This window comes from Apis cerana, linkage group LG1 (genome assembly GCF_029169275.1).
Source record: "Apis cerana isolate GH-2021 linkage group LG1, AcerK_1.0, whole genome shotgun sequence".
Lineage (NCBI taxonomy): Eukaryota > Metazoa > Arthropoda > Insecta > Hymenoptera > Apidae > Apis > Apis cerana.
In genome coordinates, this window is record NC_083852.1 from 2,007,150 (window position 1) to 2,029,160 (window position 22,011).

The 22,011-nt window shown below is 23.9% G+C and overlaps 2 protein-coding genes across 4 annotated transcripts in view; one reads left to right on the forward strand and one right to left on the reverse strand.

Annotated features, from left to right (window-relative positions):
* On the forward strand, nucleotides 1-7,814 carry LOC107992874 (UNC93-like protein). Of its 2 annotated transcripts, XR_009832562.1 has the most exons (9): nucleotides 1-142; nucleotides 1,832-2,203; nucleotides 2,513-2,937; nucleotides 3,023-3,228; nucleotides 3,308-3,699; nucleotides 4,236-4,368; nucleotides 4,452-4,589; nucleotides 4,760-5,247; nucleotides 7,050-7,814. XR_009832562.1 is itself a non-coding variant. In XM_017048990.3 (8 exons), exons 2-8 carry the CDS (start codon nucleotides 2,012-2,014, stop codon nucleotides 4,978-4,980), a joined length of 1,707 nt encoding a protein of 568 aa, XP_016904479.1. In that variant the 5' UTR covers nucleotides 1-142; nucleotides 1,832-2,011; the 3' UTR covers nucleotides 4,981-5,712. The 2 variants fall into 2 exon arrangements, 1 of the variants encoding a protein (XP_016904479.1); XM_017048990.3 differs by lacking the exon at nucleotides 7,050-7,814 and having other exon boundaries at nucleotides 4,760-5,712.
* LOC107992705 (proline dehydrogenase 1, mitochondrial) overlaps nucleotides 6,614-22,011 on the reverse strand; it is a 26,959-nt gene continuing 11,561 nt past the window's right edge. Inside the window, exons 2-11 of one of the 2 annotated variants that reach the window (XM_062084355.1) lie at nucleotides 15,529-15,737; nucleotides 14,899-15,080; nucleotides 13,518-13,582; nucleotides 13,008-13,192; nucleotides 12,511-12,706; nucleotides 11,864-11,974; nucleotides 11,651-11,782; nucleotides 11,117-11,316; nucleotides 10,779-10,867; nucleotides 6,614-10,652 (exon numbers count right to left, since the gene is read on the reverse strand). In XM_062084355.1, coding sequence (XP_061940339.1) covers nucleotides 10,447-10,652; nucleotides 10,779-10,867; nucleotides 11,117-11,316; nucleotides 11,651-11,782; nucleotides 11,864-11,974; nucleotides 12,511-12,706; nucleotides 13,008-13,192; nucleotides 13,518-13,582; nucleotides 14,899-15,080; nucleotides 15,529-15,737 — 1,575 coding nt within the window. In that variant the 3' untranslated portion in view covers nucleotides 6,614-10,446. The remainder of the gene's footprint in view (nucleotides 10,653-10,778; nucleotides 10,868-11,116; nucleotides 11,317-11,650; nucleotides 11,783-11,863; nucleotides 11,975-12,510; nucleotides 12,707-13,007; nucleotides 13,193-13,517; nucleotides 13,583-14,898; nucleotides 15,081-15,528; nucleotides 15,738-22,011) is intronic. The other variant, XM_062084364.1, reaches the window with a different exon arrangement.

Consider the following 22,011-nt stretch of genomic DNA (forward strand, 5'->3'; position numbering starts at 1 on the left):
ACTGGATTTATTGTTACATCATTAAACAAATTGATATTTGGTGTTATTAATTGTATGAGAATAAGAATGATAGTTGCTAATTCATTCATAGATGAAGAACCATGACGAACGTTGGTCAATACTACAACACAACTGTAGAAAAGTAAGTTTAATTTTCTTATTGTTTAATTTTTTATTGAAAAATTTTTATTTAAAAATTCTCTTATTTTATAACATCTCTTTTTTTATTATTATTCTATAAAGAGTTTATATTTTATATTGAATAAAATGAGAGATATTAAATAAAAGATAATATGTATCGATAGATAGTAATTAAAAAAATTAAAAATTAAAAATTAAATAATATATGTTTCATTTGTTCATTTTTAATAAAAATGTGATTAATGTGATACGTTATTATGCAGGCCTGTAAATATTATTGTATATATGTGTGCAAATTTAAAAATTTAATTTAAATTTTTATAAAATAATAGAAATGATTTAATCAGAAAAATACATATATCTTTACATGTAATTATACTATTATTATGTATTACGTTATTCATATTTATATACAATTATTAAATATAAAATTATATATTAAAATTATACATCAATACAAAAATTTATTTCATTATATTACGATAATTATTATGATTATTTCATATAATAAAAATTAGCTTAAATTATTGTCATAAAGTTATCTATATTTATATTTCCAATAAAATCAATAGGTCTGTTGTCGACGACATACAGGATAAAACAATCTTATCGATTTCGTTGTATTATATTAATAAAAATTATTATTATATTAATAATTGTACATATTAAGAAAAATTTTAATAATTATTAACAAAATATATAGATTCGAAATCATTATATAAAACTTATTGACAATTATTAATTAATTGATAATGTTTTTTATGATTATATTATCAACATTCGAAAAAACATTCTTAATTTCTCGCTGAAATGATTTTACATCTTTTTTATATTTGTAACGACACGGATTTTAGTTATATAATATTAATAATAAAGATTGATCAATGAAATAATCGACTATTCATAAATGAATTGCGGTTATGTTCATAAAAAAAATATGATATTTAATTCAATTACGATTTATTGTAGAAGAAAATTATTTTTAATTGGTATATTCATTATTCTTATCAAACTTTTTATATATATAAATAAAATTTTTGAATTATTTCTTAATATACCCTTTCATCTATTTATAATTTTTATTTTTTAATTTTGATAAATATCATTTTTAAAATATTTTATATTTTTCGAACAATTTTTTAAAAATCTCATAGATAATGTAAATCAAACTGAAATAATGTGATTCATATCGATTTGCATTTTCGATCTAATAACAGTCTATCAAAACATCATCACGATTGGTCGAAATCCTTCCACAAATCAAGGTTACTATACATTAGTATGCTCATTATATATAATAGCAATTCTCCTGTTGTAAGTTCTCGTTCAAGGTTCCTTTAGCAACTACGGAATTTCTATCTTCATTTGTTTCTTTTTCTCTCGCTCCTTACATATTTAACAAGATTGCAATCTGAGAATTGCTACATCATCTATGCAAAATGTTTGCATATTTGTCAATAATACATATATCGCAAAAATTATGAACAATTGATTATTTTATACAACATAATAACAATTCTTCGAATTGATAATAGGCAATCAAAATATTGTTTTAAATTAAGAAAAATTCGAAATGTTCGACTTTTTAATTATCTTCAAGAAATAAATTCTCTTTACTTTCTATTTTTCTTTTTCGATTTTATTATTTTTTTACGTTTCCACATTATTCAATAAGATTATTTTTTGTTAGATATAGGTAACCGGCAAATAAACAGATGGAAGGTGAAAGAGCAAAGAAGGAATTTCAACGATGATAACAATCATATATTTTTTTGGCAATGATTTCCTCCGAAACTGAAAAAGTGTTTAAACGAATTTAAAGAGATAAATCTAACGAACTAGAGCGAAAAAAGGGCAAGAAATTACGACCATGGGCTCTCTGCCAAATTTACACGAATTGTCAAAGGATAAACTCGAAAGTCCTGCTTATAGACCGGCTCCGATCGGTGGTTTAGGACCCATACGACTGCCAGCTCAGCCTCCGCCGTTAGCACATACTCATAGACGCGCTAGAAGCAGTGGTCATCATCATACCTTGTGGGACAATGATGCTATGCTCGAGGTATATTATTTATCATATGTTTAAGTTCAAATTCTTTACCTCCATTACTATTATGTATTTCTATCTTCATTCTTTATTAGATTCAATGATAACTATTTAAATATATAATAAAAAATTAATATTTCATTTCATTTAAAAATATAAGAGCGGCATTTCTTTAATTTCACAAAATTTATCCTCAAATTTTTATTCTATTCTAGATTAATTATATACTATTTAATTTAAAAAAAAATTATGTTAATATCTATAGTAGTTTAAAAAAAATGATTTGTAATCATATAAAATATATAAAGAAAAAAAATTCTACAGCATATGGCAGCATATTCCCCGATTTCCTGCCGATCAACACGAACGTCGGCATTGTCATGGCGTCGACGAGACTCGATGAACTCATCTGCAGGAGCATCATCTGTTCGACGGCTGATCGCTGCGGTGAGGACAGCTCCTTCCGGTCCAAGACCTCCGAAAAAAGTGATTTTGAGGCATTGTGCTGCTCTTCTCTTTGGACACGCGAGCTGTTCAGCTGCTATGCTGCCCATGTTCCCGTTACAAGCTGGCCTCGGTACTTTCAATCTTCATCTCGGACCGATGTTGCTCGCTCTTCTTTATGCAACTGCGACGATTACTAGTTGCTTTGCGCCAATTCTCGTGCAAAGATTTGGAACTAATCTTGCAATAAGCACTAGTCATATGGCCACCACCGTTTTCGTTGGATTACATTTATATCCAAAATGGTGCATATTAATTTTTAGATAAATTGTTTTTATCGAATGAATTATGATTATGTACTTATAATACGTTATAATTATGTATTCTTAGGTACATACTATTACCTAGTTATGCAATGTTAGGCGCTTGTATAAGTCCAAGTTTCATAGCAAGAGTTTCACACATAAACACTTCAGCGACAAGTTTAGCTTTGGTATGTGTCGATCCCGAGGATCCTGATGAAACAAGACGCGAGTGCCTTCTGAGAAGACTTAATCGAGCAATTAAATTAGCAGAAGACATGGGTCTCGCACTGGGTATGAAAATTATGTATATATCTTAAAAATTATATTATTAAAATATTCTGTTAGTTTAAATAGATAATCTTATTTTTAGGTTGTTTAATCGCTGCCGTACTTGTAAAACTAATAGATTCAAAACCTCTCAATACAATAAGCAGTGAAATAAACGACATGTGCGGAGCAGAATATTGTCCGGAGGAAATTTATCTTTATAATGGCACAACTAATTTATCGACATTATCATCTGGTACATCAAAAATATTGGTCAGCATATGGTTAGGTCTTGCTGTTCTAGGCTTAAGTATATCGTGCGCTTTTCTCGACTCCAGAATGAAAGAACCGCAGAGTGTAAATGAAAAGCATAGTATACAAAATATTCTCGCGTCTGTGAAAGCTGCATTTCTGGATCCTAAGTTACAGCTGGCTGCACCATTAACACTTTTTATCGGACTTGAACAGGGTTTTATCTATGCCGATTTTATAGAAGTAAGTTTAAAAATATTCAGTAGTATCAACAGATGATTTCAAAGTAAATGGATCATGATTCTAAAAATTCCTAGATTAAATAATAAATATATTAGATAAAAAAATGTTAAGATATTATTCTTTAAATTAAAATGAGATAAAAATAAAAAATTAAAAAAAATTATATTTTATTTTTTAGTTATTAATAATGAAAATCAATGAAAATATTTCTGCACGCGAATAAATCACAGTTTTTTTACGAGCAATTATCAATATATTGTTAGATTTAAAGACTATTATATTTTTCAATTTATAAATTACATACATTCATTCATAAAAATATAGTCATTTTTTAATTTTCAACAATTAAAAAGTAAAATCGAGAAACTTAATTTTCATATTATTTAAATTTAAAAATTAATTCTTATATTTTTAAATATTTTAAGCCGAACGTTTTATATCTATGTAATAACTATTTTTTTGTGGCAAATTTTATAATATATATATTTATTTATTATACTATGACACATCATGAATATTTCACTATTATTTAACAGGCATATGTAGTTTGTGCTTTGGGAGGAGCTAGCACTGTAACTATCAGTTTTTTAGCTTTAGCTTCTTTACAAGCTCTCGCTGGTGTCACTTTATCAATGTTATTAAGGCACATTAAAAGATATTTCGTTGTAGGTAAGTAAATATATTATCATGAATTTTATTTTTCATTTTATTTAATCATTATTAAAAATTAATCATGATATTTTTTTTAAAAGTTGTAGGATTTGTATTTCACGCATGTTTATTGTTGGTTTTAACTACCTGGAGACCATCCGGAGATGATCCAGCACTTTTTCACGTTATATCTGCTGCCTGGGGAGTTTGTAACTCCATTTGGGAGACTTTAATATACAGTAAGTTATATTATAGACAAAATTTAATTGCATTTAAAAACGAAATTTTATATACAAATATTGAATTTATATAATATAAATTTTATATACGTATATTAATCTAATATAATAAAAATATCATATGTTAATTGCATTTTTACTCATATTCCATTGATTTGTTTAATTTTTAGCATTAGTATTAGGTTTATATCCAAATTCTTGGCAAGGACCTTTATCAACGTCTCTCTTTTGGAAATATCTTGGTCTCGCCCTCACTCTTGGCTTACATGGATTGGTCTGTACACGATTTCGAGTACTTGGTCTTTCCGGTGTGCTACTTCTTTCAGTGCTTCCTTATGGATGGTTAGAAATTAGATTGGCAAAAAGAGGAAAAAGCTTGGCACCATTGTGACTGGGAGATCCATCTACAAATGATCATAGATCAAGTATCAAAACAGAAGCTCGTTATAAAGATTGAGATAAGTTCGTTCCATTCGGCTTAAGAAGGACAAGAAGACATAATAGAAGCAGAAATCCTTTCATGGAACATGCTTCAAATATTGCAAAGTTACGCACACGAAGAAGAGCAAACAGTGTTGCTTTTGCTTGTAATATTGAACAAAATATAACAGCAAAAGATATTGAACCGCAACCTTCTTCATCTGCAAATGATCATCGAGTAAGTATTACAAATCAAGACGGTGGTGTTTTTCCTATTTCTTAAGATTGGATCTTACGTAATTTTAGAAATTACGTAATTTTTCTATATTTAAATATTTTCTATGTTTAAATATAGGTTGGGATTAAGTAACAAAGACAATTTTTAATTCAATAAATTTAATTATATTTTGTGTTTTTTTCCTTAGGTGTTTAATGTTTCTAAATATTCAAATTGAAAATTTTAACTTTATAATCATTACAATAGATATATGAAATTTCTTTCATATACAGATATTCATTTATTCAAAAATCCAGTAAAATGTAATATCAATCAAATATTTCTATTCATGTTCTAATTCAATTTTAAATATATCGTTATTATTACACTTTAAGGAATATTTTAGATAAGTATTTTTTTTTATCAAATTTATGTTTGTTGTTGAAATATCAATTCATTATTTTTCATTATTTTACAAAGAAAAAATTATTATAAAAATATATATTAAAAAAATATATTATTATATATATTATAAAAATATATATAAAATATATATTTATAATAATATTAAAATTAAAGATAACAATAACATAATTTTGAGGAATATAAAAATATTTATCAAAAATTCGATGAAAAAATGCTTTTTATATATTATTAAATAAAATTTATAATTTAAATTTTTTATTTATTATTTATTATTTATTAATATTTATCAACTTAATATATATTATGTTTAAATGAAAATACATGTCAATGAATTTTTAGTAATATCTTTTATAAAAGCGAAGATAAGAAAAAAAATATCTCATACTCAGTAAATAGAAATTATGTTCCAAAATATTGAATAAATAGAGTCTTTCTTAAAGTTGAATGGAACGATTATATTGCGCATGAAATAAAATAAAAAATTTTTTCATGTAGCAAAAAATATAAATAAATAAATGCTCTTACGAGCGATTTATTATTCCGTTGTGGTACGATCGGTTTGATAAATCAGCATCGTACAAGACTGAGCGATAGCAAAATATACATACTATTAACAATTAAATATAATTAAAGTAGTATTTCTCTGACAAATCATTATTAACTGGCGTTCAACCGTCGAAACGTACCTGATGTCTTTCAAAAAAACCAAATTAATTCTAATCTTGCGGGAAAAAAAGAAGATTGTAAACCACATCTGCCCTATATCTCACAGAATCGAAACGAAATAATTATAAGATATTTAAATATAAGTATTGTTATATAGTTTAATTATAACTACATATTAACAATATCAATATCAAAGTTTATCATTCATATGAAAAAATTGAATAAGAAATTAATCGTACAAATGATGAACACACATTTTTGATTAAAAGAAAGTTAAAAAAATAAGACGCTTCAACAAAAAAAGCAACATATATATATATATATATTGATTTTTATCTTGACACAATAAAAGCGTTATGATTATAAATTTTAAAAAGAATCGAATAATCCTAAGTCAATAATTATTTCACAATTATAAGAAATATAAACGTTAATGAAATTTTTTTCACTATATGTTCATGTATATAATTTTTCTATTTTTCTGTATTATTATTTATTATTTAAATAGCATATGTAATCCATTCTGTCCTGTACATAACGACCAAACACATAAGTGTAAACACGTGGAAAGCATCAAAGTTTCTCGACATTTATCGTATTTTTTATGACATTATCTTTCAATGTATTCACCATATCATGAATATACATTTGATTACGCTTTTTATAGAAATTTTCGTGTATAAAAATTAACTTATATGATTCTATTAAATAATAGTTCTGTTTTATTACAGATTTTAAGATAAAAAAGTTGTAAACTAAAGAACTTTAAATACAAATTAACACATGTTATCTTGAATAATTGTTATAAAATGAAACATCAACACAACGTTTGATGATAATTTATATAGCGCAGACAGATATTTATATGAAATATTTCCCAATTGATAAAACCAATGGGAAATACAAATAGCCGGACTATTTGTAAATTTTTCATGAAAAATTTTCAAATGCAAAGTCACTCTTCTTGTTGCCATAATTTCCAATATGTATGACTGATAATAATTTGTATTAATATGATAAAATGCATTCAAACAAAACATAACCAGCATAAAAATTAATTCATATAATATCATGTTTGTATGTATATCGATATATTTTGCAATCTGATAATAAACTATATACTTATAAGATTCATATATAAGCAGCGATATAAAAAAAAGAAACTTTGAAAAGTTTTGATGGAAAATGCAAGAAGAAAAGAATATTGTTGATTGTTACACAAACTAGGACAAGAAACAGCACTTTCAAAATGAAGTATCTAATATCAAAATTTTCAGCAATAAACTTGCTCATTTTGATTTCGATGTAAGAAAAGATATTTCTAAATATTTGACCTGAATTTATAAATTTAATTATGGTCAATTCTATTTTAAAAAAAGAAATAAATGGAAGTAAAATGTTCGTGTCCTAGTATATAAAAGCATGGATTTATAAATGATATTGAAAAGGCATAAATTAATTGTATTTCATGAAATAATAAATATTATCTTATTTTATATTGATCATGTTTCAATTAATTTTCCATTTCGTCATCTTTATAATCTATATATACATATACATATGTATATATAGTAGTCTTTCTCTAAAAGAAAGTAAATCTCACGAAAGAACATTATTATAGAGAATATTATTTTTAGATTACATTTATGTGAACTACACATAAATTGATACTAATAACATCCAGTGTTGAAAACAACGTGGTATACACTGCATTGCATTACTTTCATTATAAATATATTATTCACACACAAGTAAGTATTTGTCATATTCGAGCCAAGAAAAAGTATAAGTTTATTCTGGCAGTAAAATGTACGTTCTTGCAAACGTTATTTTGTATATTTATATATTGACCCATGCAATATCGCACGAGGATAATAATTAGTTTTTTTCCTTCTCTATTCACTTTTTATTAATCTCGTGTCATTGCCCTGTATAAATCCTACCTCAATGGTGATGACAATTCAATCCATCATGGTATACAGTTTTATACTTATGGCATAGAAGTTTTTGTAACATTAACTACCTAAATTATTGTCATCATCACGAGACATATAGAAGTTATCAAAGTATTGACATAATAGTCGAACACTAAGATGTAACAAATAGAATTATAGCTAAATCACTCGCATTCAGCATACCATTAGCCACATAAAAACATTTAGCTATAGCATGTATAACTTTAACAATGCCCCTTTATTCATCGATTAAATTTTTCTCTTAGGTTTGCAAATGTAACATGATAATCTGATATTTTTCTTAATCTCAATAAAAAAATCACATCTTTAAGAAACGTGGACTGTTCTACATAATATAATACTTTTTTAAATAATTGGAAATACAAACTGCGTACACGTTCTAAACGCAATTACAATAAAATATAATAACACAAGAGATCATAAAAAAATGTATGTTTGTATATATTACAAAATTAGAGATCTGTTAACAACAGACATAAACTTTCATGTTTAGTAAAAAAGAAATCCTGCAAAACAAAAGCACACTATTCTGATCTTTATAAAAAAATACTGATAAGAAAATATCGAAGTGTTATTCAAAGTGTTATACGTGAAAATTATTCACCATAGGTCGAATTATTTTCATTGCTAGCGATAAAAATAATATTTTTATCGAATAAAACTTAACAGTCTTCTGGTTGAATGATGAAATACTGCAGAACAAAAAAGTGTGTTAATATAAAATTAAATTTGTGTGAATATATATATATATATATATATATAGCGTATATATATATAGACACGTTCTTTTTTGAATAAATATAAAACAATTTTTATTAATTGAAACTCGACAAAAATTTATTGTTTATAAATTATAAAGCTTTCTTGGTATTTAGTTTTCTTAAAAAGAAAAATTATTAAGAATATATAAGCCATGAGATGTAGAAACAGCATCATGTATTCATGAATATTATTATCTCGTCTATTGAGAAAGCAATATTAGGCTGAAACGTAGTGAAATAAAATGCAATTCTCTACGTGTATATTTTCTTTCAATTCCGTTTCATAGTTTATCATTGTTCAGTCCAACATTACTTAACATGCGTAGTAATTGCACAAATAAAAATGGCTCTTACATTATTATTCATCCATACCAGAAATTTAATAATGTTCTTCCAAATATTTCCAAATATTTACTTATTAACAAATTACGGAAGAATTTTTTTCTATCTTTTATTTCTTTTTCTTTTTTTTTTCTTTTTTTTTTCTTTTTTTGAATAATGAGCAAATATTTCTGATTAAACAGAAATTCATTATGACTCGTAATTTGCCAATACTAGCAACTTTGGTAATATCTGTTTCTGGTAACTACGCACAAAATATTATGAAACTAGAAGCGAATGTTCATTCCACGCGAGTATTTTAACTTAGTTAAATAGAGCTATATCGATTTAATTTTATGTTTGTTTATACTTTCATATGAAAAATCATATATATACATATATAATATATATATATAATGATGAAATATATATATATATATATAATATATATATATAATATATGTATATGTAAACAATACTAAAGTATATAAACATATATTCAAACACTTTCGCTATAAATAATCGTGCACGCACGCACTACGAGATTCTTAAATAAAATATAAAACACAAAAATATAGTAAGTTTCAGACAAAGGAGGTATATTTTTTTAATTAGAAATATATCGATCTATAATTAGAAATATATCGAGCTATAAAGCTACTTCGTAGAAACAATTTATAAAAAAATGATCAATATTAAAGATCATTGCTAATAAGATTATTTTATACTAATTCTCGAAGTACCCCAATTATTTTCTTTTTTTGTAAAAAAAAAGCAGTATTAAAAAATATACATTAAATAAAACATATTCAAATATAATATTGAACATACACATAACGAGCAATGAACATAGTTCTACCACATGGTGCGATATTGAGCAGTTTGCACTTGATAATATTCACACTAAGGCAATTTTGTATAATGAATAACACTGCATATTTCTTCCATTCACTCTCACGCGCGAGCATTTGCTCTGCGTACCACATAGTCTTTTTTCTTTTGAATAATTTACAATCACTACTTAAGTTTGATACTTAAAATCTGTCTGTGCAAACGAAACGACCAGCTGCTCAGACGGGAGTATAATTTCCCTTCGGTTTGTAAAATATTTGCCCACTCGCGAAACGCCTCATAATTTCAGTTAATAACAGACGTTTCTCTTTCCTAATTTTTTTAAGTATACCTCGGTTTTCTTGTGCACGCCGAGAAAGATATGGTAATACTTCTTTGACTGGACCATAAGGAATATATTTATATGCTGAATATCCAGATTGACCTAAAAATATTATAAATTGATTATAAAACATTAAATATCTTACATAATAGTAAATTAGGAAAAAATTTTTTTAAGATAAGAAAATAAGAAATTTTTTTAAATCTTTATTATAAAAAAAATACATACCTAGTGGAAATGTTATGTAGTCACACATTCCTAACAATTGGCCAAAACAAATCACTTTATCTTCTGGCGAGATTCCTATCTCCTTCATTCTATTTCATGATAACATATATTTGGAATTATATCATAAATATATATAATAATTTAATAAATTTAATAAACAGTAATACGTTTAATATATATTTTATAAATAATATTATATATATGTAAATAATTTTTTTTAATTATTAATACATTCGATGCAGCAAATGTTTAATTATAAAGTTTCAAATCTTATTGTTAAGTCAACAAATATTAAAAAATATAAAATAATGATATAGAAAATATTTCATAGTACATACTTTTCTATCGCAAAGCGTACTGTATCTTCATTATGTGATGCAACCATAATTCCGATTTTCTTTGGATCCTCTCCTTTGTCTTTGTATTGTTTCATCCGCCTTAAGCATTCCATTAAAGTTCTATGATAAGAATCAGTTGTAGCTTCATATGTAGGATTTGTTGGATCGGGATAACCCATCGCTGCGGCTCTTGCTCTTTCCTATATTAAATTTTTTTTAACATAATAGTATAATATATAATTTCATAATAATTAACATTGATCAATAACTTTTGTTGTCACTAATTTAAAACTATGTCTTTTCTTAAATTATATAGTTTTAAATGTATATATATGTATGTATATATATATTAAATTTATATATTTAATTTTTGTAAATATATATATATATATATATATATACATAACTATTATAGTTATAATAGTTATATAATATTTTAAACTTTAATTATTTTTTTCATTTTTGTTAATATAAATTTTGTCATAATTAAAATTAATTTTTTTTTGTACATAAAAAAAATTTCATAAGAATTACCTGTTCAATGTACGCGCCTCGAACGAGTTTAGCACCAAAGTAGAAGTTCTGACGTTCAGCCTGTTCTAGATCCGTTTTCACTTCATTAAAAGCCTCTTGCAAGTATGTCTGGTACGTATTGAACACCACGGCCTAGGAAGTAGACCATTTGGGTTTAGACCACTGAAAATTTACTAAGTGATAATATCACATCTACAGAGACAAAGCATTTACCTTACGTGTATTGTACTTGCGCATCATCTCCAACGTTAATCGCGATATCGCAGGTTGGAAATACGTTTGTTCGGCATCTATCATTATACGTACGTCTAATTTATCGGCCACCTGTAATAAAAGTTAGCAATTCTGTCTTTGCTAACAAACTAAATTTCTTCTTTACTTTCTAAGAGATAAAAATATTGAGAGCTTTATTTTCTTAAACACAAAGTATACTATACAACGAAAAATATTAAAGAATAGAAAAATATTAGTTTGAAAATTTAGATAAAATTTAATAATTTTATATTCTTTATGTTATACTTCTATGTTACAAAATATAAATCTTATTATATTTTTTTACGATAACATTTTTTATTTTTTATAAATATAGCACTCAATACTTTTTACTCAAATATTTTAATTCTTTTTTAATATTAATAAAAAATTATATTATTGCATCAAAAAAAAGATTTAAATATATAAAAAATACAATTAATATAATATTGAATAAAATATTTAACATAACATAACAATATAGAAAATTTAAAATCATTCAACTTTGTCTTAAAAAATATTTTATTCTATTTTTAATTGTTTTAAAAATATCCAATTATTTGGCATTCCATATTTCATTCTTTTTTTATATTTTTATATATTCATACCGTGACGATATTATTGAGACGTCTTATCATATTTCGGAACATTTCCTCTTCTTTGGACGTAAGCTGTGACATAAGCCTAACCATCTTTCCTGTTTTAATATCTGGTACTTGGAACGTTTCGCTGAGCTCGTAGTTCTCATCTAGAATACCACTCCATGGGAACAAATGAATGACACTATAAAAGAAAATGAATTTTCTTGATTTTAAAGAAGAAAAAATGTCATTAAAAAATATACATAAAAAAATATTAAAAAATAAAAATTTTAAATTAGGAAATGTGTACGAAAACTTTTATTGGAAAATAAAAAGAAGAATGAAAAAAAAAGAGAAAAAATAGAAAATAAAAAAAAAATGATAATTTATATAAAAATTAATACTAATAATAAATAACTATTACATCGATAGGAAATAAAGAAAAAAAATATTAATTTATATATAATTTATATAATATTTGAATAACTTTTATTTTCTAAATAATAACAATTTTCATAAATTACCCTTCTTTATCCGATTGAATTTTTTGTAAAAATTTTTGTACTGTTTCTTCATCTTTGATGTGTGCTTCCTCAAATTTTTTCATAAAATCATCTGGCTTAGCATGATGAGTTAAAACAGCGCCTTCACCACCAACTACATCCGACATATATTGTCGCGCTCGCATAATTACTTCTGATAATTGAAGCTAAAAAATATACAATTATTTGAAACACTATTCATTCATTCATTTTTCATAAATATGTGAATAATAAAATATTTAGTATTCAAAGATTATTTACCTATTCAATAAATTTTGAAAAAAATTTTATTTGAAAAATTATATGCGTAAATTATATTATTAATATCTATTATTTTAAAAGATAAAAATTTAATAAAATATAGATTTCAAAACTAATTTCCGTCAGAAAAATAAAAAAAATTATTCAATCAATATAATATTAGAAAGTTAAAAAGTTATTTTTTTTATATTTATCAATAAAAAATTTTATTTGTTAAAAAAATTTATTTACCAATAATTGTGGACGGCCAAGAGCAGTTAATTTAACAGCGGTAAAACCAACTCCCATTGAAGCACCTATATAAAAATGAATTGATGAAATAACATTAAATAATATAATATATAATATTAAAATTGATAGTAAGAAGATTATTTCAGGAAAAATGGATAAAAGGATTAAATAAGGAATTATAAAAGAAAGGATTTTTTTCTTCTTACCAATTTTATCTTGCAATCAGTTGAAATTTAGAATTCAAGAATATTAGGTTCAGGATTTTCTGAATGATTCACTTGATTCTCTGTAATTAATTTATTTTTTTATAAATAATTTATTTATAAGTTTAAAAAGTAATCTTTATTTTATTTTATTGAAAAAAAAAATATTTTTTTATATTTTTTCAATGAAATTTATATTATAAATAAAATATTAAACAATTCTTAGTTATTTTTTTAAATAATTAATATATTTTATTAATTTACAACAAATGAAATGAATAATCTTTTTTTATTTTCTTTCATTCGAAGAAACAAAATAATGAATTTATCAATTTGTAAAAATAAGACAATTATTTCAGACTAGAGTAACTACGCAATTCGAATGATGAAAAAATTTTTTGGGTAAACCACCGTTAAGTCACGTTATTGGTTGCATGATTGAATAAAAGATTCTCTAGAGATATTTATAGATAGTTTTCGAGGTCTTGACTTATAACAAAATTTTAGAATTCCATTGCTAAAAATTTATCTATTTATTATATTCTTATCAATTTTTTAAAATTGTTGTTAACTTATATTTCTAATATAATTAAAATATTAAATAATAATTGAAAATTATTATAAATTAAATTAATAATTAATAATTATAAATTTTTTAAAAATATATGCATAAATATAAGAAAACGATTACAAACATATAATTAATTAATTATATTTAATAATATAACTAAATTAATTATTATTTAGAAATTTTAAAAATCAATATAATATATACAATATAATAATCCAATTGGTTATTTTTTTTAAATTATTGTAAATTAATCAATGTTCAATATTTTGTATCGAATTCTTTCTTAAGTTAAATTGCAATGATTTATGAATTACCAATAAATTCTTTCGCGATAAGCGTTAATCTTGAAAATTTATAACGTTTATTAATTTTATGCAATCGATCATAGAAAATTGAAAACAAGTACGAGAAAAATTGAAAAAAATGTCGCTTTGAATGAATTAATCATTCAAGTATTTATAATTAATTTCTTTTTCTTTTCATTGCATTCTATGTCATTCTATGAATTTTAAAAGAATAAGTGTATATTTGATTCGATACATTCGTATATTGCGAATAAATTTTTCTATTTGAAAAAAGAAAAGCAATATTTTAATAATTGACTCACCAGCTACAGACTCGAGACATCTGATGAATATGTCCATATTTCGTTCACAATTAGCTTCGTTAAGATAAAAGTATGTTCTTGCCGAAGATACCTTATACCGACGATCCGCAAATGGTTTTGCGACATGATACTTTTTTAATGGACCTTCCCTTTTTTCATCTCCAGCTTCTGATACAGAACCTCTGTAAATTACAATTATTTATATCATATCGATTAATTTTCATTTATGATTTTTTTTTTTTATAAAGAGATAATAGAAATAAAAATATCAAAGTTCTATTAATTTTTTTTTATTCTTCTAATATCAATTCTTTTCCTGAATAATTGAATAATTAAATTCTTGAAATATTTTTATTTAGTATATAACATAGTATATACTACACAATATATAACACTCAAATTTTCTTTGTTAAAACATTTTATATATATATAACGTTATATTATGTATTTTATAATAAATTACAAATATATATATATATATAAATTACAACTAACAATGAAAATAAATTTTAGACTGAAAAAAAAAATAAATAATAAGAGACATGTGCATAACGGTGTCTTATAAATAATGAGAATATATATAATGAGAATATTTTCTTGATCTAATTTCTTTTTACATTGGATACATACTGCATTTCTCGTCGTTCCGCTTCCTCTTGCGAGATATCTTCTTCGACGGAATAATCAAGAATCGGTTTCACGCCGAATTGCCGTAACCTATCTAGGACAGGAGTGATTTGCTGCTCGTCTTCGCCGGCGACAAAGTGGCCATAAAAAGTTGCTCTCATAAATTTTGTAAAAAGTGTCTCCCCAAGTATTTGCTTGGCAAATTTCATTAACTGGAATAAAAGGAAACTTATGAGAAAATTTTTTTAATTAACAGATTAAAAACAGATCAAAAACAACTATAACTATCATTATATTTTCGTTATATTATACTATCAAATTATATTTTCAACAGAAAAATTTTATAGATGATTTATATTTTATGTAGATTGTAGTTTTATAAATGAAATTGTTTTGAAATAGATATTGATACAATTCTTTTTTATTCTCAACTTATATGATAGATTTGTATCGCATAAGTTATGTAGTGCAAATCAAAATGATTTTCGTCCCTTTTTTTTTTATTATATTGAAATGTAAATAAAAACTAGTAATATTTTTTTGAAAAGAAAGATTTTTATAAAAAGAAATTTAAAATAAAAAAAAAGAGAAAAAAGAAGATTTAAATTTAGAAAAGAATTGCTACAAATAAATTTTGTTGAAAAATATGATAGATTAAATTGATATTTTAATTAAACTAGAAAATATTTTTTTCAAGATATTATTTGTTCGAAAAACAAAACCTTCATAACCTAGTTCATCACAAATTGCTATGCATATCGTTCTACTAAATTTATTATGTATTTTTTGTTCTTTTGTAGATAAAATTGCAAAAACAAATTGTTATAAAATATTTATTCAAATATCAAATAATTTCAAAAATATAATATAATAAATATATAAAAATAATATAAAAATGATATAATTCATCAAATTACAAATTGTATAAAAAATCATTTATAATACCTTTATTTTGTATCTCTACATAAAATCACGTGAAATTGCAAAATACAAAAACGATCATAAATGTCGAATTGAAAATAGTGATACTAATCTGAAAAATCATAAAAGTGATATACTACACATTTTATTCTTTGAAAAATTCGTTTGCGAAATTGTTATATAAGGTTAGAAATTACATCATGAATAATATTTTACAATGATTATTATACTGTGGTTAATTTCGCAATAAAAATTCACGTTTCAGTATGTTCAATTATCATAAAAGTTATTGGTAAAAATTACGTGTCATGTCACTAGATTATATTTTTTCGAAACTGCTTAATTTCTCAGTCAATTTTTCATAACAATATTTCTAAAAATGATAAATAAATAATAAAAGATGACGAATAGATAATAAAAATTCTAAAATAATAATAATGAGTCCAAAATAATCATGTTTTTTGAAATTGGAAATTTTTTTCATTTTTACTATGCTTTTTTTACTTTCTTTCTTTTAATTAAGAAATATTTTACGAGTAATTCGTATTTATATGTAAATTGAAATTTTTCTGTATATTAAATTTTAACTTAAAAATTCAAGTCTAACTCCAATTACTAAAACTGTTTAGAATTCCAATTGAAAAAAAATGTAATTTACAAGTTCTTTGTAATATAATTTGCACAAGTTCTTACGTAAGTTTCGTATTTACGTGAAACAGAAGTAGATAGTCAAGAACTAATTAAGATTTTGAATGATATTCTTTGTATTAACAATATTCCTGATATTTTATTCAATACAAATGTTTCATACATACATATATATATATACACATATATATACACATATAGAGAGAGAGAGAGTTGAAATTTTAAATTTTTTTCTTTAAGAGAGTTGAATTTTGAAAGTTAAAACATAATGCAGTTTCGTACATTAAAACAGGAAATTAAAAATTTGAAAATTTGAATAAAATTTCTATGATATTTTGTGTAATAATTTTTTTTTGTTTGATAATAATAAATTTAGCAACAGTATTTTTTTATCTTTGACGAATTTTTTATTATTATAATTATTAAATTTAATTAACTAATTTATTATTTATGCAAATTAAAATAGAATAAAAGATGATACATTCTTAGTAAAAATTCGATTTCAAGCGAGCACAATAATGATCTGATACTTGACACAGAAATTCCAAGACGTCATTCTATAGTGATGTAATACTTGATCTTTAAATGATCTTCTTATTGAATGAAAGGTTTTAAAGGTTTAGAATTTAGAGCATGAATTTCCAATCTATAGATCAGAGAAATTGTGTGAAGTAGTTTTAAAGGATGGTTATTTGCAATTTTTTATATAGAATAATGAAAACTATTAATACTTATATAAATTTTACTAAAAAATTAATTTTTTGTTTAAATTTTTGAATACAATAAACTATTTAATATCAATTATTCATAAATAAATAAATCAAATATCAACGAGCATTTGTTGATAAATTATCATGATAATTTAATAACAAATGAAATTAATCTCATCAGACAAATGCACAATGTATTACAGCTGTAATTACAGGTGCCAAACCGAATAAAATATGCAGTATAAAAATAGCTCCAGATCTATGAATGATATAGTTAAGTAATCAAAAAATGTTATGAAACTAGTTTCATTCTACTAACTGGAATAATTAAGTATAATAATAATTAATTTGTTTGACCAATATGCTAAACATTTTTATTTGATACCATACCAAGAACAATATTTTTGTCATGTAAAAATGTTTTTGAACCAAATGTCTTAGTGTCGATACAAAAAAGTGATAACAAGACAATAAAAGTTACCTTGAAACATATACTACTGATAAAAAATTTGTAATTATTTTTTTCACATTTATAAATGAACAAAAATAATAAATTAGAAATCAATATTAAAAATAATTTTTTTTTAATTCGATAAATTTCTTTACGAATTTTTTTTATATAAGATTCTAACCTAACTTTTTTCAACTTCAATTTGATCAAATATAAAACTTTAAAATGATCATTTTGATTATTGAATATAAATAATTTTTTTTATTAAGATTATTAAAGATTGTAAAAAATTTCATATTTACTAAAATTTCAACACACAACAATATTACCAATATATACATTCATCAAAATGCGGACATTGCTCTCGAACCTGTACAGTCGATTTCGTCAATTCGTTTCCGCTAATTTGCATAAACACATGATGGTGAAGGTTCCATATCAGGTTTATCCATAAATTAAAATTCCTGATGTGTGTAATTTGTTTATAACAAAAATGACAATTTTAAATGTTGTAAAATTTTATTGAGATAAATATTAATAATTTTATCAAATATATTTCGATATTAAAGGAGAATTTGTTGTTGTATTATTTAATTTCATTATTGATGAATATTATTAATATTGCAAATATCAATAATTATTTCATTTATATTAACGAAAAAATTTTTAAATTCTTCTTAAAAAGAAAGAATTCTTTGTAGTGACAAAATTCTAACCTAACTTTTCCTTTCTTAAAATCCTGGACTATGTTAATGATTTTAAACTTTTGATTTGAAAAGATTTGAAACAGACGACTTTTAACTTTTGAACAGAAGTGTAATGCTGATATCCAATGCGAACAGGACATAAGCTATTGATTAGGAAGCATATAGCAGGTCTATGTGAGAACATCTACTTTCTTTACCAGGATCAATACGGTCTTGGCAAAAACGTTCATCCTTAAACATTAATCGGTAATCGATAACCATTTTTACGTAATTAAAAGATACGTGACATCATCTTAAATCTTGACTTCGAATGCAAATATTTGTATGAAATCTATTATTCATAGAATCTTTCTATAGGAATCATGCTAATAATTTACAAGATCAGTGATTGCTATTTCTCAATTGATGATTCCATCTTTGTTTAACTTCATCCAGCGTAAAATTAAATTATTTATAACTTAATAAATAAGCACTAATCGACATATTTTTATATATTATATTCATTCATACGTTATATATTATCATTCATACATTTGTATTCTTTCTTTCAATATTCTTCTAAAAATATCTCATAAATATATTAACACCCTGTATATATGTTATAGATAATAGAACTGTTAGTTAATCAGAGATTTATATACATTTAAAAATAACTACCGTTAACCCATTAATGTAACAGCAAGTGTACTAAAAGATTGATGGAATATCGAAAATACGTAATAGAGTTTTTCAAAGAGCGATATAAAAGTGATACAAAATGGAAGAAACAATAAGCTCATAATTCGAGAAAAAGTAATTAAATAACAAGAAATTAAAAGAGAAGTAATAGAATAATTAATGGATACTGATAAAATTCATACGAGTTAGCCGTATAACAAGAAACGTAATTAGTGCCTAGAAATAAAACCAGACGATGGTTGTGTGTTGCAAACGAAAAGGGTTGAATGTAATTACGATCGTGTTTCCACATCGATCTGATTCCGCTAGGTTTCACGGGATAATTCATCGTTGAAATCGTAGGAATCAACTGTCAAAAGAGGAATTTCCCAACTGATGAATACTCTATTCAATGTTATTTCACAGCCAGTAATCACGATTGTTTCAAATTTTTATTACGGTGACTATTAATTTCTTTGAACATCTAATGAAAAGAAAACACTTGACTATCCGATGGAATGGCATACAATTCATACGCATGTAATGAAGATAGAATAGAATGGTAGATAGGTGGAATCCATAGTGGAATCATTATTCCATAAATAATATAATATTAGTGAAAAGTAATTCGGATAAAAGTTGGTTAGAAGAAATAAATAGCTTTTTTATAAATAGATATTTTTTTACATTTTGCAACATACAATGAAATTGAGAATAAATTAATAATAATAAATAAACACAATGATTTCTGAAGAAATTATAAAAAAACAAAATTGTCAAACAATCAGAAGAATTACATATAATTAAAAAAAAAAAAAAAAACAATCTTTATACTATTTTAATATTTTTTAGAAAGATTTCCATTATTGAGGCAGATATAAACATATATTAGCAAATATAAACATATATTAGCAAATATAAACATATATTAACAAATATAAACATATTATTAGCAATATTTATATTAAAAATAAACTGCATAATATACTTACTAATGTTTTGTTTATGTAACACTGATAAGAAAGTTTTACGAAGATTATTAGAGTTTACCAATGTTATATAGACATACTGATAAGTCTTACTATAAAGCCATTGAAAATATTAGAAAAGAAAAAATATTTCAAGTGGTATATGTCATAAAATCAGTGATTGTAGAATATTAAATATCAGCCAAGAATTATGAATTTTGTATATTAATATATTTTTTTTAGAAAAAATTATAATCAATTATGTGATTATGATTCGAACAATGACGATTAAAAAATATCACGACAATACTTCTATTATATCAGCGCAAACATGAGCGATACGGACAATATACAGAGTGTTCCATAACAAATAGGAATTATTTCAAATATCTATTTCAATATCTTAAAATAATAAATATAAAATAAAAAAAATAATAAAAAAAATAACGGAGATACATTATTTTATAATAAAAAATTTAATTTAATTATAGAATGCATAATGGAAATATGAGTCGATGAATTATCGAATTCATTGGACTATTATATTCATTCGTGATTTAGATTTAGAATCAAATTCTTTGTCAAGTATCGATAACTTTAATTGTTTATGAAATTAATGAAAAATTTTAACGAATATTCCGCGTTTTTTTTTATTCTATCGTTATAATAAAAATAAACGATATTAAATGCAATCCATAACAATTTTATCATCATACAACAACCAACCAGTTATAGCATCTATTGTAAAAGAAAGTGATAATTTGTTATTTTCATCGTGACATTATTGGTGAAAATTTATAACAAATGTTTCTATTATTGTGATAAAAAGTTATATACCATTTAGACTTTGACATGTTTTAGATGAATGAGTGACATTGTTCATGACAACAAAGAAATGTACAGGATGTTTTATATAATTGGATATTCTGAAAAAAAAGAAAGGGGAAGCATGCGATGAATGAATAGCTGAATATTATATAATATCTGAATTATCCTTTATCCTTCAGAAACAAAAGCTTCTGTTTTTTTCTAAAAATTTTAAAAAAAGAGAAAAACTTGTCCTTCAAACTTTCACCGTGACTGTGGAAAACAGTTGAAGTTTTCTCGAATACCAAAGTCTTCACATAAGAAAGAAGATATATATTATTATCTTATAGATTTATTGCAACGATAACTCAAAAATTTTTTCTGGGAAAATACAATTTTGAATAGTTTGAATTGCTATTTTTCAAGAGTCTTTTCTGAGTTATGGTCTTCTTTTGTTATGTATTCGAAAGCTTAAAATCTTTCCTAGATAAGAAAACCTTTCCTTTTTAAGGTAAAGAAAATTAAGCATTTCTAAAAAAGATTGTTAGGGACCAAAGATTCCGTTGCTAAATCTTTTTGAAAGGAATTCTTATTTTTATTAAAGGAAGTTTTAGAAA

Bases quoted from the DNA above. Each gene is read 5' to 3' on its own strand.
- LOC107992874 (XM_017048990.3), top strand. From the start codon at position 2,012: ATGGGCTCTCTGCCAAATTTACACGAATTGTCAAAGGATAAACTCGAA. The intron at 2,204-2,512 runs GTATATTATTTA...AAAATTCTACAG, and splicing joins ACAATGATGCTATGCTCGAG to CATATGGCAGCATATTCCCC. The intron at 2,938-3,022 runs GTGCATATTAAT...ATGTATTCTTAG, and splicing joins TTACATTTATATCCAAAATG to GTACATACTATTACCTAGTT.